At 52.4% G+C, this 11,453-nt stretch overlaps 1 protein-coding gene across 2 annotated transcripts; it reads right to left on the reverse strand.

Annotated features, from left to right (window-relative positions):
- Positions 1–3,020: 3,020 nt before the first annotated feature.
- PGLS (6-phosphogluconolactonase) lies at positions 3,021–9,259 on the reverse strand. 2 transcript variants are annotated; one of them, XM_008156418.3, is made up of 5 exons: positions 8,909–9,258; positions 7,305–7,412; positions 6,525–6,626; positions 6,079–6,219; positions 3,021–3,560 (listed from the first exon to the last, which is right to left on the reverse strand). In XM_008156418.3, the coding sequence occupies exons 1-5, from the start codon at positions 9,194–9,196 to the stop codon at positions 3,423–3,425; spliced, it is 777 nt and encodes a 258-aa protein (XP_008154640.2). In that variant the 5' UTR covers positions 9,197–9,258; the 3' UTR covers positions 3,021–3,422. The 2 variants fall into 2 exon arrangements, with proteins under 2 accessions (XP_008154640.2, XP_027988319.2); XM_028132518.2 differs by lacking the exon at positions 6,525–6,626 and having other exon boundaries at positions 8,909–9,259.
- Between the last annotated feature and the right edge of the window lie 2,194 nt (positions 9,260–11,453).

An 11,453-nucleotide genomic window follows, 5' to 3' on the forward strand; every position in this document is an offset into this window, starting at 1 on the left:
CCCATGCTGGGCAATGCTGAGAGGATTCAACCCTGGCCCAGCCCCTAGAGTCCCTAGGCTGGGGAGAGAGAGCTGGCCCACACCCCCAGTCCCTGGAGGCAGTATTGAGACTGAGGGAGCAAGCGGTGGGGTCCCAGATGAGGGGGGAATGGGAGGTGTGGAGATTTAAGGGGGTGACTGGTTACTTCCTGACCTCTAGCACCATCTCTAGCCCCACCAGGCAATCACCTCATCTCCATTTAATTCTTTGACTATTAAAGGTGCCCTTACTCTCAGGCCCCAGCCCCCATCTCAGCACACTCCAAATTCCATGACCTCCAGCGCCTCCCACCAGGCCTTGCAGAGCCCCAGTCTCATCTCTCAGTGGCCCCCTCCAGCCCACGCAGTTCCCTGCAGCTGCCCCAGCAGCCCCCACAGACCATCACAGGCACACGGACAAAACGGTCAGAGAATGGGGAGAGGAAGGGAGGAAAAGGGGACGGGAGGGGGGAGGAAATGCAGGGGCAGGGAGGAGAGGCTGCACCAAGACCCAAAGGAAGAGTGAAAGCTGGAGGACAGAGAATCGGCAGGGGGCACAGCGCATGCAAAGGCCCTAAGGTGGGGACAGCACAGAGTGGGTGGGACGGAAAAGGGAGAGAGGGGCAGATGTTACGAGGGGAGGGTGGGGGTTGCAGGGGCCACCCAGGGGCTTATGGGCCAATAGGAAGGGTGGGCTTCACTCAAGGTGAAAGGGAGCCACAGGCAGGCCCGGTGCAGGGACAGCTGCTGTCATGGGGCGGGCACAGGAGAGGTGATATGCGGTCCCCGTGCCGTTCTCAGCCTTTCCCCTCTGCTCTAGCAACCCCTGCCCTGGACTCCGCTCCAGGGCTCATGGCCCCCTGAGCTTGCTCAAGCCCACAGCTGGGCAACCTTCCTTTCGGCTGCCTCCTCCGCTTTCTCAACCTGTTTCCTTCCGATCGGCCCCCGGCCCACTTCCTCACTCTCACATCTGAGAGGCTGACCCCAGGACGTTGAAGGAAACTTCTCTTTCTGTGGTTTCGGCTTTGAGGTTTCAATTCCCATGTCCCCTTCAGGTGCGTCTGCCGGACGCCCCCAGGCACCCGTGCTTCCCGCTCTCTGCTCAAGTCCCAGGAGCCAGAGAAGCTGGGTGGGCCAAGCAGATGGAAACGCTGCAGTCCTGGCACAGTTGAGACGAAAGAGGCACTTTGACACATTCAAGGCTCTGAGCAGGCCTGCAGCGGGACTGGGGGGAGGTTAAGACTGGCTCTGGCCCTGGCTGAGGTGGCTCAGCTGGTTGAGTGTTGTCCCATGCACCAAAAGGTCTTAGGTTTGGTTTCCAGTCAGGGCACAATCCCAGGTCAGGGCACGTGTGGGAGGCAGCCGATGGATGTTCCTCTCACATTGATGTTTCTCTCTCTCTCTCTCTCTCTCTCCCTCTCCTTTCCTCTCTCTAAAATCAATAAAATCATATAAAAACACTTGCTCTGTGTGTGCAGTGGGAACTCTGCCAGAGTGTGTAGTGGGTTGAATTTTGTAAAGAAACCTGGAAAGAAACATCCACAGGTCACTATAAAAAACACAGAAACACACACACACACACACACACACATACACACACACACACACAATAACCAATGGTGATGATATGAAGAAACTGGAACCCTCGTGCCCTGTTCGTGGGAATGAAAAATGCTGTGAAAATAATATGGAGGTTTCTCCAAAAATTAAAAACAGGCCCTAGCCAGTTTGGCCTGCGGACTAAAGGGTCCCAGGTTCAATTCCAGTCAAAGGCACATGCCCAGGTTGCAGGCTCAATCCCCAGTAGGGGGCGTGCAGGAGGCAGCCGATCAATGATTCTCTCTCATCATTGATGTTTCTCTCGCTCCCTCTCCCTTCCACTGAAGGGAGAAATCACTGAAAAAATATTTTTAAAAAATGAAAAACAGAATTACCACCTGACCTAGCATTTCTACTTCTGGGTATATCCCCCAAAGAATTGAAAGTCGGGTCTCAAAGAGATCGTTTACACCAAGGTTTATAGCAACATTATTCACAAGAGCAAAACCATGGAAGCAACCCAAGCATCTATAGAGATGGAGAAGCAAAATGTGGTCCATCCACACAGTGGAATATTATTCAGCCATAAAAGGAAGGAAATTGTAACACATGTGACAACATAGTTGAATCTGAGGACATTATGTTGAGTAAAAGAAGCAGACACGAAGGATAAACACTATATGATCCCATTTACATGAGGTCCCTACAATAGTCAAATTCACAGAGACAGGAGTAGAGAGGTGGGCTAGTGGAGGGGGAGATGGAGTTACTGATTAATAGGGAAAGAGCTTCAATTTGGGAAGATGGCACGTTTTGGAGATAGGTGGTGGGGATGGTTGTACAACAGTGTGAATGTACCATTTCCGGATACCTAGAAATGGTTAAGATGGTGAACTTTACATTACGTGTATTTTAACACATACACACACACACACACACACACACACACACACACACACACACAGGCACACATACCCATACACGGTATGTCCATGTCCTAACCCCAGGAATCTCAGAATGTGACCTTATTTGGAATAGGGTCTTTGCAGATATAATTAGCTAAGGATCTTGAGAGTTCATCTTGGATTTAGGGTGGTCCTATATCCAATGTCAGTGTCCCGAATAGAAGAGGACACAGAGAGACACTCACATAAGCCATGTGAGGACAGAGGCAGACTGGAGTGATGCTGTCACAAGCCAAGGGTTGCTGGCAGCCCCCAGAAGCCAGAAGAGGAGCCTGGGAAGACTTTCCCTCAGAGACTCCAGAAGGAACCGCCCCTGCCACCCCCTGACTCCACACCATACGACTGTGAGTTAATAAATTCTGTGGCTCTTTGCTACACGGCCCCCGGAAACCGAGCGAGGATACCCATTCCTGCCCTCCACCTGCTGGGATAAGGGCTGCTAGTCAGCCTGGGAGCCCCTTGTCCCACTGCCCACCAAGGACCACGAGACAGTGGAAACTTGGAGCAAATGCTCCTTTTATTATAATTTTTAAATGTTTTTATTGATTTCAGAGAGAAGAAGGGAGAGAGATAGAAACATCAATGAGAGAGAAACACCGATCAGCTGCCTCCTGCACACCCCCTACTGGGAATCAAGCCCGCAACCCAGGCATATGCCCCAACCAGGAATCGAACCGGCGACCTCCTGGTGCATGTGGCGACGCTCAACCAGCTCAACCACTGAGCTGCACCGGCTGGGCCAAAGCTCCTTGTAATATCTGGGCAGAGCCAGTGGCCAGGCCCTGTCAGCACCATGTGGCTTTTCTAAAGTGAAGCCTAGAACACAGCAGTGGAGGGGCCCAGCCCCAGGAAGATCCCAGCCCCCTCAAGCTGCAAATGGTCCCAACGGTGGTGTCCCAGCTACAAAGTGGAATGCTTCTCGAAGGGCACGGTCAGGAGTCGGGCTGCTGCCTCATCCAGGAACCAGCAGAGTTTCCCGGTGTGGGGCTGCACGAGGGCGGCAGGCAGCGGGCTGTCCTCCTTGTCCTCCAGAATGCGCTGTGTGAAGAGGATATGCTTGTGAGGCCCGGCTGCATGCCCGGCGCCCCTCAGAGCTCTCAGGCCCCCGGGGACTACCCTCTCCTGCTCTCAAGATGTGATGCCGGCCTCCCAGCTGTCCCAGCTTAAAACAGTCAGCAGGGACAGGCCCTTCCCTGCTAGCTCCTGTGCCTGTATAGCATGGCGTTGGCACACCTTTCCTGCAAAGACCGGAGTCGCTATTTCGGCTCACGTTGACATATGGGCATCTGTGTTCCAACAAACCGTTACTGGTGAACACTGACTTCTGAATTCTGTTGAATTTTCACATGTCTGGGAATATTCTTCTTTTGATCCACCCGTGTGCCCTCCCCCCCTCCAACTTAAAAAGGTAAAAGGTAAAAACCCTTCATGGCTGGCAGGATTTGGCACATGGGCTGTGGTGTGTCAACCCGCTAATGTGACCTCATGGTGAATGGACAGTATAAACACTGCTTTTTGCCGGCTGGGCCTGCCCGGAGAACTCTGTGCTTATAAATCACTGGCTTCTGATCACAACCCTGTGAAGTCACCTCTGTTCCCACCCCATTTTACAGTCTGGGAAGCTAAGGCTCCAAGAGGCCTCTCTCAGGGGTCTATGGGGAGGGGCCCCCTCATGACCCACCTTACAGATGGGAAAGTTGAGGCTGTAGGGGGAGGACCACCTGAAGCCATGGTGGGCACCACTAGCAGGGACATGGGTCTGCTGCACTCTTTAGAATCTGCACCCCAAACTGCAACATCAGCCACCCCTATGAGGACATCTGGGCCCAACGGTTTAGGCGAGAGAATTATTATTTATTTATATTTCAAAATATTTCCAGTTTCTCCTACAGTTTTGGCATTTTCTTTTTCTTTTTTAATCAATTCTTGCCCTAGCTAGTTTGGCTCAGTGGATAGAGCGTCGGCCTGCGGACTGAAGGGTCCCAGGTTCAATTCCAGTCAAAGGCACATGCCCGGGTTGCAGGCTCGATCCCCAGTGCGGGGCATGCAGGGAGCAGCCGATCAATGATTCTCTCTCATCATTGATGTTTCTATTTCTCTCCCCCTCTCCCTTCCTCTCTGAAATAAACTATATATATATATATATATATATATATATATATATATATATATATATAATATTTCTTAATTGTTGAAAGTATTACACATGTCACCTTTTTTCCCTCCATAGTTGTTGGTTTTTTCAATGATGGCAGTTAAAATATCTTTAAATTTATTTTATTTTTTAAAATATATTTTTATTGATTTCAGAGAAGAAAGGAGGGGAAGAGAGGGAGAGAAATATCAATGATAAGAAAGATCATTGATGGGCTGCCTCCTGCATGCCCCCCACTGGGAATTAAGCAACCTGGACATGTGCTCTGACCAGAAATCAAACCCCTGGACATGTGCTCTGACCAGAAATCAAACCGTGACCTCATGATTCATAGGTCGACACTCCACCGCTGAGCCACACCAAGCCAGCTTAGTTTATTTTTAATATCTTAGTTTGTATTTTCCTAAAATATTATATATAACTATACCTTCTTTCTTATTCCTACTTTTTTACTTATTCCTATATATGACTTTTTTCCTTCTTGGTTAGCTTTGCCAGTGGTTTATCTATCTTTTGGACCTCTTTATCATTAAATTTTCAAAAATAATGCCCAGCCAGTGTGGCTTAGTGGTTGAGCATCAACCTATAAACCAGGAAGTCACGGTTTGATTCCTGGTCAGGGCACATGCCCAGATTGCGGGTTCTATCCCCAGTAGGGGGCGCTCAAAGGTAGCTGATCAATGATCCTCTCTCATCATTGATTTTTCTATCTCTCTCCCTTTCTCTCTGCAATCAATAAAAATATATTTTTTAAAAATTAACCAATTCATTAATTTCTGATTTTGATTTCATATATCCCTTCTGCTGACTTTACTTAGATTTACATTTTTCTAATTCAAGAGTAAAGTGCTTGATTTGTTTATCCAATAGTTTTCTATTTAACTAGAGGCCTGATGCACGAAAATTCATGCAAGAGTAGGCCTTCCTTCCCCCCGGCTGCCAGCACCGGCTTCCCTCCGGCACCCGGGACCCAGGCTTCCCTCCTCCAGCCGCCTGCAAGCACCCGGTACCCGGGCTGCTTCTCTCCTCCAGTGGCCCACAGGTACCCTGGACCCAGGCTGGCTTCCCTCAGGTCCCGGCTTTGTCAGGAAGGACATCTGGAATGACGTCTGGTCTAATTAGCATATTAGCCTTTTATTATATAGGATAGATATTTTTAAAATGTATCTTAATATTATGAATTTACCTGTCAGTGTAGCTTTTGTCTCATCTCATCAATCTCATTTTGTAATTACTCATTCCTAACAGGCCTGTAATGGCAGTTTCCATCTCCCCTCCACCCCAGGAATGACTGAGGTACCTTGGGATCTGGTGCTTCCAGCACAATAGCACCTGGACTCATATTCTGTCCCCAGGCTCACATGCCCATAGCCTTCCTGGGGATGGGGCCCCCAGCTTTACCTTCAGAACAGCTGCCTTGCCTTCTCCAGTCGCCACAAAGATGACAGTTCGGGCCGCATTCAAGACAGGAAGTGTGAGGGTTACGCGCTGTGGAGGTGGCTTTGGGGAGTCACTGATGGGAGCCACAATCTTCTCCCGTTCCTGGGGCGGGCGGGGGCGGGGGGTAGAGAAGAGGACAATGTCACTTCCACTTCTCAAGCACTCACCCACATCAAGCATAATTCATCCATCATTCCATCCCACCCTACCAATCCTGTGGTACTTGGTTTAAGGCCCCATTATAAGATGGGTAAACCGAGGCTCAGGAGGATTAAGCTCAGTGAGCATGCCTATTGGCAGAAGCCGGTTCAAACCCTTCTGTAGGCGACTCCTGGCCCCCCTGTGGAAGCCCCAGACGGCAGAGGCCAGAGCTCAGGTGTGCGTGGGGCCTGTGTGGGTGCACTCACCTGCAGGAGGGGATGGCCTGGGAAGAGTGAGCAGGTATGGCCATCGGGGCCCACCCCCAGGATCAGCAGGTCAAAAACTGGGATGGAGTCCCCTTGAAAGGCCTGGCCAGGGGAAGAAGACAGTCCACAGAGGTTGTGATGGAAGGGGAAGAATACAGAGACAATTGTCAGAAAAAGAATCACAAGTGGTGCCTGGCCAGCGTGGCTCAGCAGCTGAGCATCAACCCAGGAACCAAGAGGTCGCTGGTTGCATTCCTAGTCAGAGCACATGCCCGGGCTGCAGGCTCCACCCTCAGTAGAGGCCGTGCAGGAGGCAGCTCATCAATGATGGTCCTCTCTCATCAATGTTTCTATCTCCCTATCCCTCTCCCTTCCTCTCTCTCTAAAAAGCAATAAAACCGTATTTAAAAAAAATTTTTAAAAGAATCACAAGTAGCTGTAACACAGGGAGCGATGCTCAGCCTCACCTGCATAAAAGGGACTCACATCTACGAGGTTCTACGTTCACCTGCCCGACTGGCTAAGAATCTGGGGACACAACCACAGGCCAGCTACTAGGTGTCAGAGGTGAGGGCACCCCTGGGGACCCCAAGGCAGGGGTGTGGCCTATTAAGGAGGGAATTCTCAAAGGGGTCTACGCAGGGCTGGGCAGGGTCTGCTGACCCCAGGGGAGTTTCTGCCAATGACAAGCACAGGGTGCTACCTGCAAAACGGCTCTGCTGCCCGGGGATTAGCCATCGAGTGGACAAGGTCCCCCTGCGGCTACTCTGAGGGGCTCACCTGTCTCAGCTTCTTGGCGTAGTCCTCTGCTGCCTCCTCCACCGGAAGCTGGGGGTTAATGGTGATCACCTGGCTATCGGGAATGGGCAGCTTGGAGAGCAGGTGGGTCTGTGGCATACGGAGGGACAATGTCACCAACGGTCATGAATGGGTCTCAGCATCATGGGTTTGCACTGTGCCCACAGGGGTCATCTATGACTGTGAGTCAGGATCGTAGTGGATCCCAGTGTCAATGCACCAGGGGTCTTTCAAGTCAATTAAGACTGGGGGTTGGCCCTAGCCGGTTTGGCTCAGTGGATAGAGCGACGGCCTGTAGACTGAAGGGTCCCAGGTTCGATTCCGGTCAAGGGCACATGCCTAGGTTTCCGGCTCCATCCCCAGTAGGGGGGGTACAGGAGGCAGCCGATCAATGATTCTCTCTCAACATTGATGTTTCCATCTCTCTCTCCTTCTCCCTTCCTCTCTGAAATCAATAATAATAATAATAATAAAGGACTGGGGGTTGCCCTAGCTGGTTTGGCTCAGTGGATAGAGCGTTGGCCTGCGGACTGAAGGGTCCAAGTTTCGATTCTGGTCAAGGGCACATGCTCGGGTTGTAGGCTCCATCCCCAGTGGGGGCTGTGCAGGAGGCAGCTGATCAATGGTTCTCTCTCATCATTGATGTTTCTATCTCTCTCTCCTCCCTTCCTGAGATCAATAAAAAATATTTTTTAATGACAAAAAAAAAAAAAACACACACACAAAGGACAGGGTTTCGCCTGGCCAGTGCTCCCAATGGTTAGAGCACCGGCCTGTGCACCTAAGGGTTGCAGTTTTGATTCCCCGTCAAGGGCACTACCTGGGTTTCAGATTGCAGGTTTGGTCACCAGTTAGGGCGCATGCAGGAGGCAACCAATTAGTGTATCTCTCTCACATCAATGTTTCTCTCTCTCCTCACCCCCTCCCACCCTTCCACTCTCTCTAGAAATCAATGGAAAAAATATCCTCGGATGAGGATTCACTAAAAACACAAAAAATCATCAGCTCAAGCTTCTACACAAAAAGAATACAACACCCCAGGACCCCAGTGACCCGAGGCTCCTTGTCTGGTCACGCGCACCTTCCCACGCCTCCCTGGAGAGGTTTCCTCCTCGGGAGCAGGAGGAGTGGACACAGGCGAAGCCGAGGAACCCCAAACCAGGGCTCCTCCGAGCCTTAGTTTCCCTGCTTGTAAAACGCCGGGGGCCCGGGCTCAAAGACAGCGGCCTCGGAGGTCCTTAACGCGACAGGCTGCGTGGAGACCATGGAGACCTCGTCCAGGTTGTAGGTAAAGAAGCTGATGCCCAGGCTCCACGCCAGAACCCCCTGCCTGGCCCTTTCCGTCATTCTGCGCCTGAACTTCCCTGGGTCCCGGGCATGGGCCACTGTGCTTCCCTGCGCGCCTCTGCCCAGGCCGTGCCCGCTGCCTGGCTGCCTGAGGGGCTTCGGAGCCCCCACCGCCCATCGGGTGGCCGTGCGGGCGCAGCCTGGGAGTGACCGCAGGGGCACCAGGCCGCCCATTGCCAGCTCCCATCCGGATGAGCAGCCAGGGCGGTGTGACCCTCGGCGGCCCCCGTAGCTCTCACCCGGTAGAGGCCGTACGTGCTCTCGGCGTGCTCGAAGGGTACCAGGCGCTCGTCGCAGAAGCCCAGCGTCCAGTGCGCGAGGCCAGCTGGCCCGGCGGGGGCGATGGCGGCGGGCAGCTCGCGGGCCAGCATCGAAACGAGGCTGCCGCCAGACAGGCCGAGCGCAAAGCGGGCCCGGGCGCCCGCCACGCAGCTCGCGGCCCGCTGTGCCACCAATTGCGCCAGCGACGCGCTGAGCTCCTGCGGGCTCGAAAAGACCGAGATGAAGCCGGGGGCCGGCGCGGCCATCGCGACGGCGGGAGGCGGAAGCGCTCCAGGCGGCGGCCAGTGCGCCTGCGCGCCGACCGGCCAGGACGCCCAGGGATTAGTACCTTGGGCGGCAGCCTCTGGCACATGCGCAGCCCCGCAAGTGAAGCCCTGGCGGGGCAGGGCGGTTGCATGCTCCGTGCTCATTTATTTTTTTTTTTTTTGCAAGTTGGCGTGGACACAAGTTCTGTCCTGGGTTGGGACTGGCAGAACCGGCTCCCAACCTCATAGTGTCAGGGCGAGGCCAGAAAGGGGAGCACAGAGCTGGTGAACCCCAAGAGGAGGACATGGGGTGGGGTGGAGGAAGGCCATATGAGATTTCCTGAAGGAGGACGCATTTTGGTGGACTTTGGGACCTTCTTTTATCTTGTTGCTAGTATTGTTTCTTTAATCTATAATAAAAGCGTAATATTGCTAATTAGACAGGACGTCCGACCTTCCAGATGAAGCCGGGACTGCGAGGGAAGCCGGTGCCAGCATCCGGAGGCAGGAAGGCCTACTCTTGCACGAATTTCGTGCATCGGGCCTCTAGTTAAAATATAAGCTCCATGAGGGCAGGGTTTGTTTTATTCACTGATGCCTTGAAAGCCTCGAGTTATGTCTAGCACAGAGTGGGAACTGAAAACCTATATGTTCACTTCCTTCTGCACGTTATCCCAGGGGACCTCTGTCTCTCGGAGGACCCAGATGCCTCCATCCTGGCTCTTGCCCAGAGCTCCCCCCCACCCCCACCCCCAGACCGGCTCAGATAGTATGGAGCTTCTCATTTGGCATAAAATACAGAGCTGCCAAGCCACGGAGGAATCTTAAATGCATCTTACCAAGGGAAAGAAGCCAGTCTGAAAAGGCAAAGCTATGGAGACAGGAAAAAAATCAGTGGTTGTTGGAGTGGGGGTGGAAGGAATGCAGAAATGGAGCAGAGAATGTTTAGAGGGAAGAAACTCTTCTTTATGATGCTGTAATTGTGGATGCATGTCATTATGCACTAGTTGAAATAGAACTTACAACTGAGTGAACCCTAGTTTAAACTGCAGGCTTGAGTAAATGATGAATCAATATTGGCTCATCAACTGTAACAAATGTAGCACTAATGCCAGATGTTAATAACAGTGAGAGGATAGGTAGGAACTTTGTGCTTTCTGCTCATTTTTCTGTAAATTGAGAACTGCTCTCATGAAGTCTCTGACTTAAAAACAAACACACACACACAACATGGAGCCTGATCCTGTCATCAGGAATTTCTTTATCACCACCTGGGAAGGAACTTTTGTTTTTTGCAGCTGGAGTCACAGGCTTTGGGAACTGTCCAAGGTCCCCGCGGGACCACTTTCTCAAAGGAGACCATGGCAATGACCTCATTCCCCTCTCCATGCTCCAGTTTCCTTCTCTGCACAAGGGGGACCATGATGGCACATGGAGTGGGGTGGTCATCACCTCCAGAATACCCTTGCTTATAAGTACACCAAGAGTGCTCCATGCTCACTGGCAGCAGACCCTTCTCCTACCCTCACTGGGCATCTCAGCTCTATCTTACCTCCCTCTCCTTGCAGACTGGGCATCCAAAGACCCACCCCACACATTGATGGTTCATCTAGCCTTGACCCAGCCAAGGCCCTGTCCGTCCCCCGATACACCCCCAGGTTCACCCACTCAGTACCCGCTCCCAGCCCATGTTCTGTTGTCACAAACATTTCTTCCTCTGTCCTCTGAAGTGGAGACAAGGTGAGACAGACACTAATACTGGAGCGGGGACAGCAGAAGGTACAAGTTGAGACTCTGGAGCTCAGTGTCCTGGGTTAATATTCCAGCTCAGTCACCCAAAGCTACAAGCTGAGCAGCTCTCACGCAGAGCTACAGCCACACCTGCTGGCCCCATACACAGAGGGGCACCCTTCCTGGGCAGCAAACCGTGCCAAGGCACACGCTCTGTTTTGGGCCATTTTGTGCAGCTGCTGAAACCAACAGGCAGATTGGCCGACTCTCCCCTAGGACCACTGAGGTCAGAAGAGGGCTTTGTGAGGCCCCAGAGGTTAAGGGAAGCGATGAGAATGCTAACCTGAGTCCCCCTCTTCCCAGAGGCCGTGCTGGTGTAAGAACAGGCAACAGAGGGCAACAAGAAAAGGCCAGATTTGCCTTGCTTGTCTCTGGTGGAGCATGTTCCCCAGGGAGGATCCTGTCTTCTGAGACTCGGGGTTCTGTGCCACATGGGGACAGTGAACAACTGGGCTCACATCAGGCA

Source organism: Eptesicus fuscus, chromosome 6 (genome assembly GCF_027574615.1).
Source record: "Eptesicus fuscus isolate TK198812 chromosome 6, DD_ASM_mEF_20220401, whole genome shotgun sequence".
Taxonomy (NCBI): Eukaryota; Metazoa; Chordata; class Mammalia; order Chiroptera; family Vespertilionidae; genus Eptesicus; species Eptesicus fuscus.

What these genes read in the sequence shown, in the direction of transcription:
- PGLS (XM_008156418.3), bottom strand. Translation starts at nt 9,196, where the DNA reads ATGGCCGCGCCGGCCCCCGGCTTCATCTCGGTCTTTTCGAGCCCGCAG. An exon ending in ACGCCAAGAAGCTGAGACAG is followed by an intron (nt 6,627 to 7,304) that starts GTGAGCCCCTCA and finishes TCCCCTGGCCAG; the next exon opens with GCCTTTCAAGGGGACTCCAT. An exon ending in CAGGCCATCCCCTCCTGCAG is followed by an intron (nt 6,220 to 6,524) that starts GTGAGTGCACCC and finishes CGCCCGCCCCAG; the next exon opens with GAACGGGAGAAGATTGTGGC.